The 21,050-nt window shown below is 31.6% G+C and overlaps 1 protein-coding gene across 7 annotated transcripts; it reads right to left on the minus strand.

Annotated features, from left to right (window-relative positions):
• Nucleotides 1-86: 86 nt before the first annotated feature.
• LOC126854581 (pyrokinin-1 receptor-like) lies at nt 87-20,669 on the minus strand. 7 transcript variants are annotated; one of them, XM_050601477.1, is made up of 7 exons: nt 20,416-20,668; nt 19,768-20,088; nt 12,403-13,316; nt 11,664-12,070; nt 2,971-3,191; nt 2,064-2,502; nt 87-1,481 (listed from the first exon to the last, which is right to left on the minus strand). In XM_050601477.1, the coding sequence occupies exons 3-7, from the start codon at nt 12,915-12,917 to the stop codon at nt 1,222-1,224; spliced, it is 1,842 nt and encodes a 613-aa protein (XP_050457434.1). In that variant the 5' UTR covers nt 12,918-13,316; nt 19,768-20,088; nt 20,416-20,668; the 3' UTR covers nt 87-1,221. The 7 variants fall into 7 exon arrangements, with proteins under 7 accessions (XP_050457434.1, XP_050457432.1, XP_050457433.1 ...); XM_050601475.1 differs by having other exon boundaries at nt 87-1,484; XM_050601479.1 differs by having other exon boundaries at nt 1,333-1,481; nt 2,020-2,502; nt 20,416-20,669.
• Nucleotides 20,670-21,050: the final 381 nt, after the last annotated feature.

The raw sequence follows: 21,050 nt of genomic DNA on the forward strand, positions 1-21,050 counted from the left end.
ACTGTTTATGCAAACGGTGATAGAGATTCAGTACATGTATAAACGTCGATCAAAAAAAATCAATTTGATACAGTTAATATGATAAATAAAAATAAATGTTGAAGTTTATTTGAAGTTATATTATATATACAAGTATATGACATCAATGATAAATATCATAGCATTGTTTAGTTATAAATATTGTTTTAATTTTATTTTACCAGCAATCGGTTGCAAAAAAAAATATTAATCTTATCTATAACATTATAATCCTATAATTTTAATCTATTTTGGATATAATATTTAATTTATTCTTTTATTTATAATTGATAAATAATAACTGTTGGAATGAAAACTAGTAATCTTTCTCAAAAATTATAGTTTTGTAGAGATCGAATGTATATTATCGATGCTGTTCAAAAATAGTGACACACAGATTTCTAATTCTATATAAATTTTTGCTTGTGATTAGCGTTAAAATCTTTTGTACAATTAGAAATATAAATTTATCACGGAATATTAATATCGATGTTGAACAAAGAAGCGCGATGACAAGTCATTTCACATTATTATATATTAGAACTTTGCGTCATCAACGTAAAAACATTTTTATCATTATATTTGTTATATATACATGTTTACATTCTTAGAGGAACGCCGATATTGTAAATTATATCTGCCTGAGAGAGACTAGCATTATTAACAGTTATGCTGGACAGAGAAGTAAAATGTATGTAATTTAAACATCAAGCATCCGATTATTATCTTGTTTATGCCGCAATTTTCGGCTACTTGCATAAAATAACGGACAGTATTTATTTATAAAACACCCGATTTACAGGCGATGACTTTAACATATCTTTTTCCTTTCCCTTATTTATTTTATTGTACTATATCTGCAGATCTTCGCATAATCGGATCAATAGTCTTTTCTCTTCTTGCGATAATAATTTCACGAAAATCGACTTTAATCAAATTTATCGCATATTTTGTGTCCATTCATTCTCATGATGCAATGTATCTCGCGTATCACCCTGCACTTAAATCCACAATTATATCGAGATTTGCAAATTGGCTAATCTTTTCAATTGCAGGTAACAGTATATGTTTTCGTATGAGTTTATATAGATGTTGTACTGTCTTCATATTAAGATCTTTGTATTAAAAGGCTCTATAAATTTGCGGTACTGCATGCGAAAATCTCTACTTCGAGAGACAGCGTTTCACCTCGATGAACGATTGTCAGGTAACGAGATCGAAGTTCAATTCGCCCATGTATCGCGCCAACTCAGATCCTGTAAACTCGGTTTCGTCGAGATCCTGAAGGCTGGAATTGCTGATCGTATTGGCACTCTCGATGCTTGGGTGACTCTGGAATCTGGGCGATATTACCGCGACTTGCGGTTTTTCTGGTTTTGGCCTCGTCGGGCTAGTCGATGAATTTGTTCGATGCTGCGCGAAGAATCCTTTCGTCCCGAAACCCAGTCTCTCCGTAAGAATCCCTGCTGGAAATGCCAAATATCTGATAATATGTTTCTCGTAGCTTTCATCGGAATATATAAATAAAAATTGCAGCAAATAATTATAATAAAAACTAAAGAAGAGAGAGAGAGAGAGAGAGAGAGAAAGAGAAGCATTTATTTTAAAAGTACACATATTTTAAATGATTATATTTTCTTTGCAATTTTGAAATATTGACTTAAATCTTATGCTATTTGCTTATCAAAAGTTGAAGAGTGTTTATAAAAAAAAAAATTTATTATTTATTTAAATTTTTCAAAGTATAGATATTTTTCATAAATTTAGGTAAAAATACTTGGATCTTTATCATTTGTATTTTCGCGAGATATAATATTTATTTTATATGTATATATACATATATATATATATATATATATATATATATATATATATATATATATATATATAATTATGTAGATTTGTAAGTATAACATATGTATTCCCTTGGAAAAATTAATTTGTTAAATAAAAAGAACCTGTTTCATTGATTTAAGGACTGCTGTTGGAGATAAGACCTACGGATTAATTCGCATCACGGAAGCATGAGGGCAGACGGATGCTACCTAAAATGACAGCTTTCGGCGACTTATGTATCCTCGGCGGACACTCGTTCATGGCCACGTTGTTGTTGCCCTCGTTGTTAAGGCCCTGCTTGCTCAACGATGTCGTCATGGTGAGTTGACTGGAATCGGAGCCTCTCGACATGCTTCTAGCGTATTCCCGGCAGCTCGCGGTCTCCTTAAGCGCGACAATAGGTCGTATCTGTTGCTCGCTCCGTGATTTCGTGAGTTCGTTCACCTCGTAGGAATTTATGTTATTCGCTGGCGCGATATGCATCGATCGCTGCTGCTCGTCGCTGATGGATATCGAAGGCGAGTGCTGGACACCGTCGAATCGATGCTTCATGGATCTCTGATTCCGCGATAGACTACTATAAGTTGGCTGTCGAAGACTGCTCCTATGAGACGAGCACTTCCTGACGCAATTCTTAGATAGCATCGACTGCAAAAAAAGGATTATAAAATTATGCTTAAATTTTAAGATGTTTTCTTATTCATTATTGTGTTAATACGTCAATTATGATTACATATGAAAGTTGCAAAGATTAAGAAGTTTTAAAATGATTTTAAAATTAATTTTAAAATTATCTAACATAATTTTAAAATTTATTAATTTTATTAAATTTATTAATTTATTAATTTTTCTAATTAAAGACTTTAATTAAATATTTTGCATATATCATATTATATACATATGTGTGATATATTATTATATAATATGTGTGACATATTATATATACTATACATATATATTATATATGTATAATTTATTATGTACTGTATGGATGTGTGATGTGGCTATATATATTATATATATTCTTCTATAGCACTGCCAGATCATAAAATTGCTCGTAAAGGGAGAAATTAAAACCAATTAAATCCAACTCTCCGGAGAAGCTCGAAAACTCACCTTAAAGGCCTCCCTGAACTTGTTAGACATGATATTGTAGAGAAGCGGATTCACTGTAGCGGATAGATAATAGAATACTCCTGACACATACGTGAGGGTGATATATATTATGACCAGGGCATCTTCTGGTTCAGAAGATGTGGGGCTCCGCGCATATACGGCCAATAATCTCTGTGCGTGAAATGGCGCCCAGCAGATGAAAAAGGCCACCACCACTGCGACTATAAGAGCAAGAAGGATATTTCGTTAGCACGAGGTACACTAAGGTTTATTTGATTCCTCAGTTTCTCGCGCGTGAGACAGGACGTAAAATAAAATGAAACCTAAATATTCTGAACGGTAAGATTAAAATGTAATTTGATTAAATTACTTACGCGTCTTATAATTTGCAGAAAATAAGGGGCCAGATGTTCTTTATAAAAGTACTCGAAAATTTAAATTTGTAAACTTTCATCAATAATTTTAATTGGGAGGAAATAATGTATATATATAAGTAACTTTGTAGCAAAGCTAATTAATTATCGAGAATACATTAAGAGAAGTAATAAAATTAAGAAGGTGAAAAATATTTGTAAGACGTTTAATTAATTTTTCTAACAGACCCAAAAATTTTTATATATAATTATATGTAACTATAATAAAAATTAAATGTTATTTTGGAGTTAATAAAATAAGAAATTAGCTATTTACGAAATGCGGACAAATCTCTTATTTACAGCTCCATAGAACGTATTGAGAAAAATCGTGGTACCAAATAACATCGCTGAAGCCGTTTGTCTACATTTATCGCTATTTTAGACTACGTTCCGTGATTTTATTACTTCGTACAAGAAAAAAGAGTTTTAATTACTTCTTTAATTATTCTCCGCGAAATGTCGAAGTTTTTCGAGAGGAGATAAGATAATTAAAGTTTATTCAAAGAGATTTTCGCAAAGAGCATACCAGATATCGAACCAAGAATGCCCGTTTCATTAAGTAGAGTGATCGATAAAACTTAGAAAGTGTTATTACGCTGTGAAGCATGACAGAAAACGCTGTTCTTTTTTATTAAGACGGATGTATGGTTTTCTCACAATTTCTCAAGATATTTCTCGACTCTGCGATATCCAGGTAAAGCTTTCATTCTTTCATTATATCCGCGCAAACATCCTTTGGCTATATAATTTTTATACATTCCGCTTTTATGTCTTTCATTTATAAAATATGTGATAAGATATCTAAAAGGTAAATTTTTCGAAAAGATCATCTCTTTCAAATATTTCAATGTTGAATTTTAGTAAATAGATATAAAAATATATCGTTATTTTTCATTACATTAAAAACATCAATAAAAATTAAAATATTTATGTAATTTAATATTGCGCACATAAATATGACATAATATGTAAAATATTTTAGGCAAAGTATCAATAATATATGGTATTTAGCCTTGACAGCGAATAGCGTTCTGTTGTTTACATGTTACGGTCTTGTTGTCATTTGTATGGCAACACTTGAACAGTAATGTAGTAGTGTGCGAAATGCTCCGTGAAATTCTTTTTGTAAACGCGATCGCGACAAGTATAGGAAAATGTGAGCAATGATCGCAGTGAAGCATAACATGAAGAGTGAGCATATTTATATATATTATAATAATATATAAATTTTTTTATCTTGAATTATATTATATAGTAGAAGAAAATAAATGGTGTGCGCATAATGCGCACTTTGTAATGTCCTAATTTTTCAAACTTTTGAAGCCAGGCACGCTTTTCACACTAATCTTAATTAAAACTAAGTATGCAAAAATGCCTTTGACACAAATTTTTTTGTGAAATGTTCATAAATAATACTAATATAAAATAAGTGGAATATTTACGAGTCATATATTACGCGCCCAAACACAAATGCAATTAAATCTCTCACGCGTTCCATTTTCTTTATAGTAAACAGCACATTGCGACGGATTTTCTCAGTTGTTGCTTAACTCGTGTACATTCCGTGAATAAATTCTTGGCACGATAGTCATAACATAAATTGTCATCCGTATTTGAGAAAAAAGAAGAATGCCCATTTAAAAAAAATTCTCGAGGACCTATAACCACGATGAGTAAAACTCGAAAAAAGCCGCTAAATGGCTATAAAGATTCTAGGCACGGGATAAAAATGTTTGAAAATAAGCATGAGCTTAACGAGTTTTATTAAAAATTATAGCTTTATAATGGTAACTTTATAATGCTATAATGATAACTGATGATGGACATAATTCTTAAAAATTAATCCATGCCAAAAAGATAAAAGGAAAGGGAGACAAAGAGAGAGCCAAGCGAAATAAAAGTCTACAAATATTACAAGGATATTATCGTGACATTTCTCAAATTAAAGATCTGCCTAAGAAGCAGAGATAAATAAATCAAAATTTAAATATATTTATTAATATTTATTTATATTATTAAATTTATATTTAATTTTTAATAATTAATATTTAATATTATTATTCTTTTATTTTTAATATTTAAATATATTATTAATATTTTTATTTATATTATTTTTCTCTCTCAAAGATTAAATTTTACATAATAAAAATAATATGAACGATTAATACGTAACGTCAAGAACGCTTTCATGTCATGAATATTTCAATAACATATTGAATTTGGCAAAAAAATAATTGATATTGAAAGAAAATTGATATAAGACTTATGACAAAAAGTACATATAAAAAAGGTCAACTTTGTTTTTCACTTAAACAAGCGATATTAAAGGATGAAGAATGTGGCAGCTGTCAAAGTAGCAAATAATTTATATGTGGGGCGCGGAATAAAGTTTTCAAATTGACTCATGCAAATGTTTGCGTAGTAGTGAAACTTGGAAAGTTATGTACTAGCAAAAAAGAGAACACTTTCATACTTTTAAGACTTAGCGGAATACAAAAAAAATAATTCAAATGTAATATTACATGAAAAATTGTGATTATCCATAAATATCGAACTTTCGTAATTTATGAATATATTTCTGTCATTAAATAGCTTTAGAAATCTTCGATATTTAAAGGGAAATCTTTAGCTTCGATATTTAAAGGGAAACATTCTTGGTTTCTTTCAAAGGAATACTTGATTCCAATTGCAATAAAACATTTGCAAGTAAAAATTAATAGAAGACGCGATTTGTTAGATAAATAGTCAAGAAAGAAATAGAGCTCATAATTTATTAAAATTACATATCTTAAATAACAGATTTATATCGCTCTAATTTACACTGTAAAAGAACATAAGTAAAATATCATAGTTTGGAAAATATTTATAATATATAATTCTCATCCATTTTCTTTCTATTAAATTTGTTAAAAAATTTTTTGTACAATTTAAAAAAAAAGTTTTATAATTTCGCAAAAATTTGTTGATAAATCTTTACAATTCATGAGATATTGCAATTATGAATATGCAACTTTCGTATAATTGATATGCAATCAAAAGCGTACGGCATCACTGATTCGGAAACATCATTTTTATGTTTCATTGCAATTTTTTGACGTAAAATATTTGGTGCAGCCATGGAAGCGCGCAAACATGAAAAAATATGTACATTTATTTTTTTTTGCAAAAAAAAATCGATTTTATTCTTACGCACGTTCATCGGATAAAAGAGATTCGCTCACATGCTCGACGATACGAACGGTACGTTGATCGACATTTTTATTTCGATTATATCTAAGCCGTTCAGATATCGGGGAAGATAGGCGATACTATGCAGACCATAAACAAACCGATAAACAAATCGTATCGCGACTTTTGAAATAATTTTCTGTTCCAAATTCGGTTGACGATTGATTTATACACATCTGAATAATATTATACGGAATAAATATATATCAGAACGTTACGTTATGTTTCTATTTTGCATATTTCATTTGAATATTTCTGTTATTGTCACATATCATAAATAAATTGTTTACAAATACGCAATTTAATAGCGAAGAATTATTGTGGAAAAGCCAAGTACAGTTATGAGACATAAAAATTTATTTAATTTTATTTGCTTAAAAAACACTATTTTTATGACTATTATCATATATACAAGATTTGATGTTCCAAAGATATGTGTACTGTGATTTTTATTACAGAGTATGTCATGAGAAATAAAATCTATATCATCGACTTGATAAATTCACAAGCGGTCGTTTCCTGATTGAAGTAATAACGCATCACCTATATATCAATAAGTTATCGCGTCTCCATACGAAGATGTTAAGGCAAACAATTTTGACATATTCACGATCTTAATTTTTTATTACATAATATTATTCTTATAAATATATATAATTATATAAGTTCTTTGCGCGTGTTATTTTGCTCGGTGGACTTTTCGATAATATAAATTCAATTGATTTTATTAAGATAAAATAATCACAGTGCAGCGGACTATCTTTTCCAACCCATTAAATGTGTTTTTACCTTTCTTCGTTTGCGAAAAATGCGACTAAGTGAACTTCGTCTTTGAACGGCGTAGGAGGAAGGAAAATAGAGACGCACATGTGATAAGCACATAAACTTTTTCTTTTTTTTTTTTCAGAAGGCACGTATTAGCCCCCCGGATAAGAAGAGAAAATGAAGGAAGAAGTCTCAAGTGAGAAAGAAAAACTAAGAAAATTTTTCTTCTCCTTCGCACTGTTATGGCCAAACATAATGATAAATCGATATGGCACACGAACGATGAATGGGACGGCAAATAAACGATTATTATCGCGATGGCATTTCATGACATCCAGAAATCGAAAGTAAGAGAGACCCGACGTTTTAGTATTTTTAGTGTAGCACGTGATCCTTGACTTCCATCTGGTAACCATATAGCTTAAGGACGTAGAATGTGCGTAGAATCTGTGATGTTATTTGCAATTATATATTTTGGAATTAATTATACCAAAGGTCTATGAAATACAATTTTAGACCGATAGCGTGATTTTTCACAAATCACACTCTAGCGAAAAATGTATATTTTTCTGGTAATTTTTTGGAGAAATTCTTTCTTGGTAATCGCAAGCAAAAAAATTTACAAACAGTACCCTCCTTCCCAGGGCTTGTTTGTATATATATAAGAACGCTGCAATCGCGTGAGAAACAATAAATTTGATCTCAGCTGCACGCACATTTATTTGTCAGGTATAATAATTACTTCTTGATACGGTAATTATCATATTTGTATAATGTAATACACAGAGTTTTTGGAATAATTTATATTTGACAGATTTACGACAGACAAAAAGTAAAAAAAATAAAGATACGATGAGAGTTCTTAAAATGTTTTCAATGTAGAGTCCCTGATGAATAATTTTGTGGTTTTTAAAATATTTTCGAATTCCCATTAATAATTCAGCATAAATCAACAATAAATACGGAATTAAATTCTCTTGAAAAAATACGGAAGCTTTAATACATTCGTACGATCGGGAAATCTCGAGTCTTATGTAAGCAGATTGTGGTCGGAAAATAGACTGGAATCGCCCAGTTGCATATTGAGAGAGAAAGAGAGAGAGAGAGAGAGAGAGGAAGAGAGAACAAAAATCAACAACTCGTAGTCAAAATATACGCGGCAATCATGTTTGGTTTCAATCTCTTTCTTATCAGAAACTATCATTTATATAAAAAATTTATGTAAATTAATTCAATAATTACACATACAAAATACAAAAAATTAATTTGTTCTTAATATGATTTAATTCGAATGTTTGTTATAAATATGACATTTAAAATCATTTACTCTGATGCACATTTTTCCATGTTTATAAAGAGAATTGAACTTGTCAAAGTTTTATTATATTGAGATCTATATATCCAATACATATATATGTTTCCCCTTTGTCCTTTATGTCACTTAAATTTGCCTCATAAGATTCGACGAGGGAGAGACCAAAGTTCAGAAGAAATTCAATAAAGAGGCCGGCGAAGGACCCGACTTGTCGATGCGAATGAAATCAGAACTTGTCGCGTGACGCCGTAAAAGATTAGAAGCGTGAAAAGCAGGAGAGCACGGGTCATTTATCTGCGACTATTACCGCGCGCGAGCGGAATAATTCTCTCCTCTCGGGGCTTTCGGACACAAGTCCCTGAATCCGAAACGTAGCATGGAAAATGGGAGGAAGAGAAGAAGGGGGAGAGGATGACTCATGAGAAAAATACTGTAATTTCGGGATCTCATATTACTTCATATTTCAAATTTCGTCACCTTACTTTGGGATACTTGGGTTAGATGGCGACTTGACTTTTTGCATCGTACGAATGTTGCGTTACAATGATGACAAACGGTATTGATGACGGTGGGATTTCTATAAGCGTACAAGTACAATAATATTAAGACAAACATTGATCAGCGAATTATAAATCTTACATGTTTACATTCAATTTTATGTTCGTAATATCCGCTTAAAATCAAGCGCGAGAAATAAATGTTTTATTATTTTCGTTGAAAAATTTATTATGTTTGTCAATTTTCATAATCTTTTTTAATTTTTATTTTATATAAACAAAAAATTCGATTCTCAAATTTCGTTAAAAAAAAAAAAAAAATTTTTTTTAAATACACCAAGAAATTTATTAACATTATACAAATCCTACGAGATGTTTGTGAGATGTAGAAATATAATTTAGCTTTAATAATGTGTCTACTAACATATCTAGAAATATTTCATTCGACATCTCTATTCGAGTTTAATCTATTCGATCAATAATATTCTTAATAGTTCTAAAAATATATAACTATAATGTAATCAAGATCCAAAATCATTTGGTTATTTCATCGAAATGTAAGTGCGGCCGGCGATCTCGAAGATTTCGTCCAATCGAATTGACGAAAATAACTCGGGCCTCGAGGGATTGTCAATAGGCCTTCTGCTGAACGTAAGTTATTTGTTGATCTCATTCGTATCATGGACAAACCTTAATATAGTAAGAATGCCATATCGCGAGATGATTTGTAATATTACACGCTCAAGCAGTGTAGATATTTTTTTTTTTTTCGATCGACCATTATTTTCAAAAGTGTATCAGTGACCGTAAATCTCTCGTTACAAAGCGTAAAATTATTTTCATGTGAAACGAGAATTGCTTAATAATAATAAAATAAATTAAAAAAATTTTTATTAGCTTTTTAGAGCACAACAAAAAAACTTGATAACTCTTTCGTCGTGCAAAAAAAATCTGTGACAAGTAAAATCTTTTTTTCAAGAATGTTTATCTTTTTTAATAAGTTTTGATTCATGTCATAATCAAGATATAATTATATCAAAAATTGGAAAATGACAAAATGTAAAGATATTTTAAAAATAGAAGATAAAAATGTGTGCGTATATAAATATGTAAATAGATTTCCTGAAATTTATATTCTATAGCCGGATGTGTCAAATATGTTTGTAACCCAAATAAATGTCACGTGAATGAAGTCTCGTCTCGTCATATCGAATGACGTCAATATCGCGGTGGGAGGATTTCATACGAGATTATAAAATCTCAGGACGAATAACACGATTTCCTCAAGGATCGGAATTTTTCGTTATTTTTTTTGATATTTACGCGATTCCCCCTTCCTTTTTCCGGCGATATACTGATGTCGCAGTTTATCGCCGTGAAAAAATTCAAGAAGCTGGGCACATCGATACGACAGATCACGTCTGATTGGGATCGATTTAGACAAACCGGTTTCTTAGTATTTTTCTCGCTTGGTAATTTTCAAGACTGGATCTTTCGGAGAGGATAGCTTGTTAATTATAAGCATTATACGGATTTTGTGGAAATAAATATATGATATCTGTTTTTGCATCAAATTTGGTTTTTAATTAATTGGAATATCAAATTAGTAGATCCGTAATTTTTTTATTGCGTTTCTACAACAATCCTTCGAAGTCCCGACTACCTGACCTTTACACGAAATTCTACACGTGAATTGATACTCGTTTTTGTTAAAGGGGATCGTAGAGGCCACATAACACATTCCGCCTCATGATATTTTACGAAGCGTAGAATCTATTTTACACGCTTATGCTAACATAAATTTTTTGAATAAATGTCATTATAAGTTTCATTATACAAAAGGTGATTGATAAGTATCTATATGTATAATTTACCTGTAATTTTTTAATTGTTTTTAATTTTTATCTATTTTTTAATAATTTTATTTTCAATAAAATATAAATTTCTGTGAGAAGGTTTTTTGCTCTTTTTCAGTAAAAATTTTACGTTGTCTCTGCCAATGAAAAGATTTGTTGAAAACATTGCTCCAAATATCATATAGAAAAACGTAGAATAAATATTAATGACAAACTCATTGCCGAGTCTTGACTTTTTCTTAGACAAGGTGTTCAAGGTTTTCAAAGTTTTAATTATACATGTGTCTCGTATACATTATAGCCAAGTTTTTAAATTAAAATTCACTTAAAATTTATTGAAGACTATGATGTTCTATTTAGCTATGGAAAAATCTGCCATATAACTTGACCTATTTATCTTAGAAGATATCTTAGAGAATAATTTCGCGTGGATTTTTCCAAGAATTGCGATTTAATGGATCATCGTCAATTTTCCACCGAATTTACGCGCAAACTATAAATCTTGAATTTTAATGCAACGATGATTCATCATTCATTATCGGAGAATCAAAATAAACACGAATTCGTTTTCCGACGAATAGTAATTTCCGAAGATCAAAGTGACGTTACTACTTACTGAGCATGCGAATAACATTTCTCTGAGCGTTCGTTTTCCCTCTGCCATTATCCTGATTTAATCCACTAGGTGCATTATGCCTTTTGCTATCGGTGGCGTTTAACAGACTCGAGCGTCGCAGTTTGATGGCAATCAATATGTATAGCACGATGATGATCGTCATCGGTAATACGAAAAACAGGATGGTCGAGATCTCGAATGCGTGCTCGATCAGCTTCCACCTTATCGAACATCTGGCACTGTCCGGTATTGCGTAGTCGTCGACGTAGTCGTAGATGATGCCGAATTGGATGGCCTGTGGCACGGCGAGACAGAGAGCCAATAGCCAGATCACCACCACAAATTTGATTGCTCGGGATAGCTTCGACATAGTGTGTGAGATGAAGGGATGACAGATCGCTACGTATCTGGGGAGAAAAAGAGAGGAAGGAAGAAATAGGAAAATTAAAAGCAATTGTCTTGCTTCTGCTTATAGTCGGTTATCCGTCTTTCTTAGGTGTTGTATATCAATATACTTATTTATAATCTAAAATCAAAGCTAGAGAGAAGAGAAGAGACCCTGTAAAGTAACGTTTATTTTACTGATCTCTATACCATAGAAGTTATTTAGAAGAGATTTGAATAGAAAAATAAATATGCATAATACTGTCAAAAAATTGATCAACGACATCAGTGTATATTTGATATCCTGTCAATCAGATTAGCACTTGCAATATTTAATAGATTTCTAAACGCTTACCTCTCGACGGTGAAGGCCGTGATAGTGAGAACGGTGGCATTAGCCGAGGTCTCCGCGGCGAAGCTCTGAATAATACAGAACGCCTCGCCGAAGACGTAGGGAAAGTGCGACCATATATAATACATTTCCGACGGCAGGCCGGAAACGAGCAGTAAAAGATCGGACACGGCCAGGCTGAAGAGATAATAATTGGTGGCGGTGTGCATGGATTTGTTGCGCGCGATCACCACGCACGTGGAGATGTTGCCGATCACGCCGGTGAGGAAGATTGTGACGTAGATGATCGTGATCGGTAGTACGATGTATAGGGAATCCCGACGTTCGGAATCGAAGGCGCTTTCTTCCCTCAGGAAGGTAATCGCGCTCGAGTAATTTTTGTTTCGCGAATTCGCGTCAACCACCGTGTCATTGATCGTGGATAACAATCTTAGATGATTGTCGAGTCCCCGGGTATCCCCAGTAGTCTCCTCGAGGATCCTCGTAATATTTTCTATCGTCGAAAGCATTCTGTTCATTTTATCCTTATCGTTCTTTCGGAATCGGCGAACGATCGGCGTCAGGTGATAGGACAACGATTAGCGAAAGTACTCGCCGGCTTCGTGTTCTCGAGATTGATTCAGATTTCATGATAATTAAACTATTAAGCTTGATTATTTATACACTGATGAATCCACGTTTATATTTTCAAAACTTATAGCATGCCAGGTCATCGCCACTTACACTGTCCCACACGTGGTAATGTATTCCGTAAAAAGAAATGTTCTCCCGTTAGTTTTGACATTCTCCCATATGTTTGAATCCCAGCTTATGGTTACTGACAGATTTCGATATATTTTATCTGATGTGTATTTATCCACGAATCAAAATATTAGTTTTTGGCGATCCTTTTTCACTGTTTATCTTGCATGTTGAACCTAAAATTACAAGAAATTTTTCAAATCTTTTTCGATATTCGAAACACAAATGATTTTGAGTTAATATCAATAAGAGTTAATATCAATAATACGATAATAATCGCGCGAGTAATTTAGACGAGATCGGGATTACAGCGTTTTCCACCCCTCGGCGTTTATAGTAATGGTGTTATAAATGGTACTACACATATTATAGTATTGTGGATAGCAGTTTTCATTATCTGTCCATTAATACGACATTCCGCATTCTCTCCCGCTGCTTCGATTAATTTCGGTCAATTTGCGCGACTTGAGGCGTCGCCTGTACATTCCCCAATCAAACTCGGAGCCATGCAATATTGTTCGTCTGATGATTCGTTTCACCCACCCACATATATATACCCTAATGTGAATTTTTATGAATATATTTAACGCATTTAATTCTTAAACATATATTATTATTATTATAATTATTATATAAACTTTAATTAATCTTTAGTTTTCTTATTAATACATTTAACACACTTCCTTTTTCACCATTTAACATATGTGCGAGTAGATAAGGCGAGCGTAAAAAATTATTTTGTGACTCTGCAATAATTTTATTTTATGAGAGTTCGACGTGAGCAATTATTCATGTCAAACAATTGTACGATCAATCCTAATGTAATCGTTGATAGTTGATTAATTTGTCCGGCAATGATGCTATTAATAGCTTTATTCGCCGACGCAAATATGGGTATCGATCATGTAACTTTTCCCTAGAGCGGAAATGTAAAAAGTGAAATATTTTTTCATTAATTTCAATGATAAAGTTTTTCATTTTTCACGTTTTCGCTCTAGAAAAAAGTTACATACTCTAAACGATATATTTTGAGCAAACGACACTTTCACATTTCATAATAAATTGTTGTTAGCTCATAGAGTTATCGGCGAATTGTCCGTTTGATATCTTGCAAACAGAATAACAGTTTTCAAAAAAATTTTAATTGCACGAGAGAGATAATTCTCCCTTATATGTATGATAGATTATATGTATGATAGATTATATGTACAGACCGATTTCTGTTTGTTAAAACAAATATTCGCTTTTCCATTATCGTCACGTTAATCACTCTTTGACAAGAATATTGCTTTTCTGATATATATATATATATATATATATATATATATATATATATACGTTAATCCGACATTGTATTTCGCCGAGTTCCTTTTTTTCCTTTTCTATACGCATACTACCGCCTACATAAAGTATCAGCAAAATGTTACATTTCTCTAAATACAATAAATCATTATGTAAAAACGATAGAAGTACAACAATATTTTTTATTGAAACAAAATTCCGAGATATTTAATGCTAAATAATTTAATAATAAATATAATATAATATATATAAATAAATAATTTTTTTAGATATCACATAAATAACATAATATTTATTATAAATATATATTTCTTTTTATTAAAAACTATATTTATGCACACATATAAAATATATATAATACTTTAGCTTACTTGATTAAAAGAAGAACACCCTTGGTACACGCTCAATTACGTTTCCGATAACATTAACATTTTTGATAACTGATCACTCTCTTTCTCTAATATGTCAGATCGGGGTCAAACATAAAATATATATTTTCCTTTATAAATTGAAAGATCTAGTCCGTACAGAACGCACGCGCTCTTCGATTTCGTTTGCTAGCCACATAAGCTACAGCCGGCGTTCGTTTCGACAAACAAACTGGACACTGTGGAATGCTTTTCACGAGCCGCACACCACCACTACCTTATACGCTTGCTCTTGAACGCTTAAATATGTTCTGCATCGCCGGCGAATACTATTTTCACCCGTGCACACTGGCATACTCTTTAATTTTGTTGTCTGCATTGAGAGATGAATTTTTCATCGACAACGCCGGTTTCGTAAACCGGCCGTGATACAAAAACACATGGGCTCTATCTCGATATAGGATATTGTTCTCTCCACCGAGACTTCGAATTAGCATTAATAATTGTATTCAGACATAAAACATTAAACACTGTTCAAAAAATATTCGAATAGTTAATTTTTCTTCGCCTCTTTAATCTTCGATGTAAATTGCTAGCATGTTTAAAAGACAAATCTTACATTGATCATTTTTGACGAATTATTGAGAGATCCTATATCGAGATAGAGAGAACCCATATGTTTTTGTATCACGGCGCTTACGAAACCGGCGTTGCCGATGAAAAACTCAGCTCTCAATGCAGGCAAGAAAATTAAAGATGAGTATTACTTTTTCTCATTTATCAAAATGCTCATCTTTGGAAATCATCGATTTTTTTCTTCTTATATTTATTTTTTATTCTATTTATATTTCTTTATTTGTTAAAACCTTTGACAGCTTTACGCGAATCTTCGAAGAGTGTTGCCTTGTCATTCGTTGTCAGTTAGTAGATCACGGTCGTGTCTTGTCAAACAAGATTTCGCGGCACACTTGGTCCCTAACGTATTTCAATTTGCTCCTCTTTTACAGCTGTCGTTATTTATTATTGTTTCACTTAAGTTTTATTTATAAAACAGCGGGGCTTTTAAAATAGCAATAAAAAAATATCACATAACGCGAGATAATTATATCATGAGACATTTTACGATAATTGGAAAATTACAAACCATGCGCTACATTTATTTCTTTTTATGTCATATATAATTTAATAAATTACACAATTTAAAAAAAAAAAATTAAAACTTGTCATTCTTTTCGTCATATTATTGTAAAGACAGGCGATCATCTTTCTTTAATTTTAATTTGTGTAATTATTTTCTTATATTAAAAAATATGTGCGCAATATAATATAATCCTTTATTTATAAAATAAATTATATATTATATTACAAAATTATATAATATAACCCTCCCAATGGGTACACCTTGATGTTGGTGGGAGGGCTTAGTACCTGGAAGGTTTATCCTGAAGGGGAAGCTAAGTACCCAAACTCGTGACAGTGCTTTTCCAGCCTTATCATGAATCGCAAATAACTCGAATATGATTTGCATTGATTTTATTTATTGAATTCCTCTTGTTAGTGCGTTAATTTTTAATGTATTTCGAATAATTAGTCGCGTTCGAATAATTCTTCGCGTGATATTTCGATTTTATTCCGATAAGAGTGGTCGTCAATTTTGCTGCATTGGGTTCAATTCTTCAGATGCAGATCGCTAGAATCATTTATTTATATCATACATGTATTCACTTGTTACATACTCGACTTGATTTACTTTAACGTAAGCGTAAGCATTTCATTTACATAAAACGCTTTCAAGATCGCCAGAGTTTCCGCGATTTTGCCGAAAAAATTATCGCACAATTTTGTTGCAGCTTTCCACTAAATGAGTATTAGTGTATTAATAAACAACGATCCTCTTGTTAAAACAATGCGCGATATAACGTGTTGAATGCACAGAGCTATTTGTGTGGAAAACAATAGTATAAATCCAAGGTCCACATAACAAACGTTGTTGGAGGAACAATATTGCGTAGTTCTATTAACATACGGATCTTTATGTTGAAACAATGAACGGCTATCGATCGAGAAATCTTTCATTCGCGAAAGACATTGACAGGAATTCGAAATTATAACTTTGTTATCTAATCGAATTGGATCGTCCGATTTCGCGTCATTGCTTAACTTTGATGTAAATAGGAGAGGGAAACGCGTAAGAAACATGACGTCAATTAATAGTCAATTAATAACAGAAAATGCTGAACTATCTGTTCGAAACAAAGTGAGGAAACTCGAGGATTGTAATTAATCGATCGATCGATCGCCGTGATTACAGTAATATTATGCGTTTATGGTTTAACGCGGCGATAACGCTGGATAACGCGCGATGGTGATTTCTCACTCGACTGAGATCAAACATGATGAGAGAAGCGGAAATACCGAGAGAAGGGTTTAATTAAACAAAGTTTCTTATAATGAATTAGACCGTTTACTCCATTAATTAAAAGCGCGTAATTTTTAATTCTACAACTTTAAAATCTTGTTTCTCTCTTTCGAAAAAGCAGAAAACAATTTTAATTGATGGTGGATATTTAAATAGCTTGTTACTATGATTGAGTATACTCATTCTATTTATATCATTTTTTTCCTAAATATAGAAATGATGTTGGCTGATGGTGCTCCTTGTGTGTGCAATATTTCTATTTAATCTTGGCCCGAAAGAATCTGATGTTTACTAATATAGTGCAAAGAAAGGAAATAATGTCAAATATAAATAATTAATAATTACCGTAAAGTAACAAAAATATTCAATATGTGTTTTAAATGAGCACTAATCATTAAATACTCTTCCTGCACTGTCTATTAAATGATCTGGCGGAAATGAATCTCGCGTGAAGCCTCGATAATGCAGAAAAGTATAGATAACCGCATTTAGTTGAATAACAAAATTATCTGTCAAATGTATATCGTTTTCCTCGTATGTTTCTTTCACGAAGTAAAGGAAAATATCAAATTGAGTTTTAAAATCCCTTGTTTTAATCTTTGCGACGTCAATGAATGCACTGTGTGCGATCTGTGTTTTTTCTTTTTCCCTCTATTACGCTGTTAACGTTTTTTGCATGCTTCTCACTTTCCTTTATTTGTACGAAATCATCTCGCGAGAAATAATAGAGATAAATCCACCGCAATTCTTTCACCTGTTGCGCAAAGAGTAATCGTTTGTATAGAAAGACTCCGTCTATATATCAGGATATATATTATCAATCGGAAATCACAATCATCCTCGGATAATAATTTTCCGAAAAAGCACGTTTCAAATTTACATTCAGATCGTTGTTTCCCATTGTAAAATGTATTCAATTGCATAAATCATGATGGCTATCTCCGCTACGAAATTCGAAACAAATTCTCGCTCGTATTCAATCGCATGATGCACACAGCGATCATAAATTTTAATCCGGACCCGCGCGAGATTGCCGTCACCTGTTGATTTGCAGAACATCGCGAAGGATTTTTAACTTGTCATCGTTGATCTCGATTGTCCTGATATATATTGCGACTATAATTTCCTTTATTGTTTGTGCTACTAACAATTTTATTTTCGCTAAGCTAATTTATTTCTGTGTGTATTTTGTGTAAAATTGTCAAACTAAAAAAATTTACCATAAAAATTATATAATGATTATTATTAAATATAATGATTATTATTAAAATTTATTAAAAAATGTAGATTATATTTATATTTTTTTTTCTATATTTAATTTTATTATTTTTAGAAATATATAATAGTAACTCTATCTTTCTTTCTCTTGATAGAGAACATATTCTTTTCTTCTTTCACTAAAATTTTATTAACAGGAGACAAGTGATAATTGTCCGGAACCGATTTGGTTCTCCTTAAAATATATTGTTAAACAAAAAAAAAATCTAAAAAACATGTATTTTTTTATACGGATTTTTGTGTTTAGAGAGTAAAAATGCATCTTTCAAAATTAATGTTCTCTTTTAAAATATCATCGAAACTACAAGAGATAGAAAAAAAATTAAACATAAGTTTAACGGCTTCAAGAGTACTTTAAATTAAAAAAAAATTTTTTTGAAAACAATTAAAATAAATTTTTTTTTTTAAATACATTTCTTAGATTTTTGTATTTAACAATATATTTCAAGGGAAATCAAATCGGACAGTTGTGACATGTTCTTTGTAAGTGTTATATATACGCGCCACTTATTTTCCTATGCCATATATTATTTAATAAAACAAAATTAAAAAAAAAGTATTGATACATAAAAGTTATAACCACATATATGACAAACGTAATATGCCATTTAATGTAGGGAAAAAATAGTAAGACAATCATTTAAAATAAATGTGCTATGATTTTTGTACGCTTCAAAGGCAACTAAAAAGTTTATATTTAACAAATAAAATATTACATTTCAAACTGTCAAAATATGTTACTTTGGCGATGACAGCTGCTCACGACGTAAACAGAAAGCGAGAGAATCAGTCAGCATCTTTAAAAAAACTGACACCAAATGAATTTTGATACTTTTTAAAGAATGAATTCACTAAATGAAAATAAAATAAGAACGAAGGTGAAGCACGCGATTCTTGTACCAAGGTCCCGGTATCATGAAATCATTCGTTTAAAAATATATAGTGTATCATTTTTCAATAGAACGGCAACACGTCGACAAAATATATAGCACAGTATTTATCAATAAAACGATAATAGGTGTCTGCAATACATGAGATTCCGTGTAAACAATTTTTTATACTTTTATTTTCTGGACGCAAAGTTAATCATCTCTCAAAATTATTTTTCTTCGTTATATAGTTATAAGTTGTCGCCTTGATGTTTTATTTTACATCACTGTTTTTTTTTTATGTGTTTAAATTAATTATTCTCTTTTTGCGCACACTTATTCATGTATATTTCATGTATAAGTATAGATATGTATATAGATGTTTCCTTACGATGATCTTCTCTCAAGCCCGGCGAAAATCCAATTCGAGAGATCTGGGATGATCGTAGCACGATGATACACAATCGTTGTACGCACGATATGCGTCGTATTTATTCTCTTTCACGAGATCGCGAGATCATGATGTGCGTCGTATCGTGTCGCGGAAAAAGTCCAACTCGATTTGCCGTGGAAATATCGAATCCTCCCTCGAAACTAGCGCGTACCGAAGACATCCATGGTGGGAGTTTTGCGCCAGCGCGAAGATCGCGATCATCTCCTCGTACCACAGCATGAAACTAGTCTGATCTTTACGAGGCTGGCAATATTTTGTCTAAAATATCACGTAAATATAGACACAGATATAAAGTTAGATTCTTAACTGTACGGATACTAACTATATGCTTTGTTTTAGAAAAAGTGTGTGCAATAATTATCTACTAGATTTACAAAAAAAAAAAAAAATTGGACAGTTTAGTTTTTTGAGTCCAGAAGTTACTTATTCATTCAATCCTTCATACAATGGGATTTGAATTGTAAGTTATAAATTTTATAGAAAACTCAACTGAGAGAGAAAGAAAGACTTATCGTGACATTGAAAGAGTCATCTCTTTGCCTTTTAATCGTGAACTTAAGGTTGTATAAACACTTGTATAATTACCTGCTGCGCTTGCGGGAACTAAAATGACGCAGTAAAAGAGAATTTACGGAGAAAATAAAGTTAGCTGCCTTTGCTGTCGCGCGAACATCTCGACTCGTGGACATCTCGGTCTCTTGAAAATGCTTTCTCGCACTAGCTGTAACAGCACTTAATTGCCAATCCCGCTATTCACACGATGGCGTAATTTTTCATTAGCCATTTTCCTTAGTCTATTCAACTCCCGTTTCAACATTCAATCAGATGGCTTTTAAAAGACGACCTTTGATGGCGCGATTGACCTTTTTTCCATTTACATATATCGTATTTCTCTCCTTATTGCTGAATTTTTATTTCGATTCAACGAAATGCATTGCGATGTGATCGATTAAAGACCATTCTCTCTAGAAAATTAAAATCCAATTGACATTGCGAACATACTTACGTATTAAATGTTCACAAAGCGATGCTTTTGAAATGCATTCAAATGTGCTTTATAATTTATTTTCTCATATAAAATTTATTATAAAAAAGGTAATTATTTTTTACATATATATTTCATATATATTATATTACAATTTAAAGGAAATGATTATCTTTAGAATTCTAAGAATAATCATTATAAATTGGAGAATTTATATAAAGATTCTTGGAACTTC

This window comes from Cataglyphis hispanica, chromosome 14 (assembly GCF_021464435.1).
Source record: "Cataglyphis hispanica isolate Lineage 1 chromosome 14, ULB_Chis1_1.0, whole genome shotgun sequence".
Classification (NCBI taxonomy): domain Eukaryota; kingdom Metazoa; phylum Arthropoda; class Insecta; order Hymenoptera; family Formicidae; genus Cataglyphis; species Cataglyphis hispanica.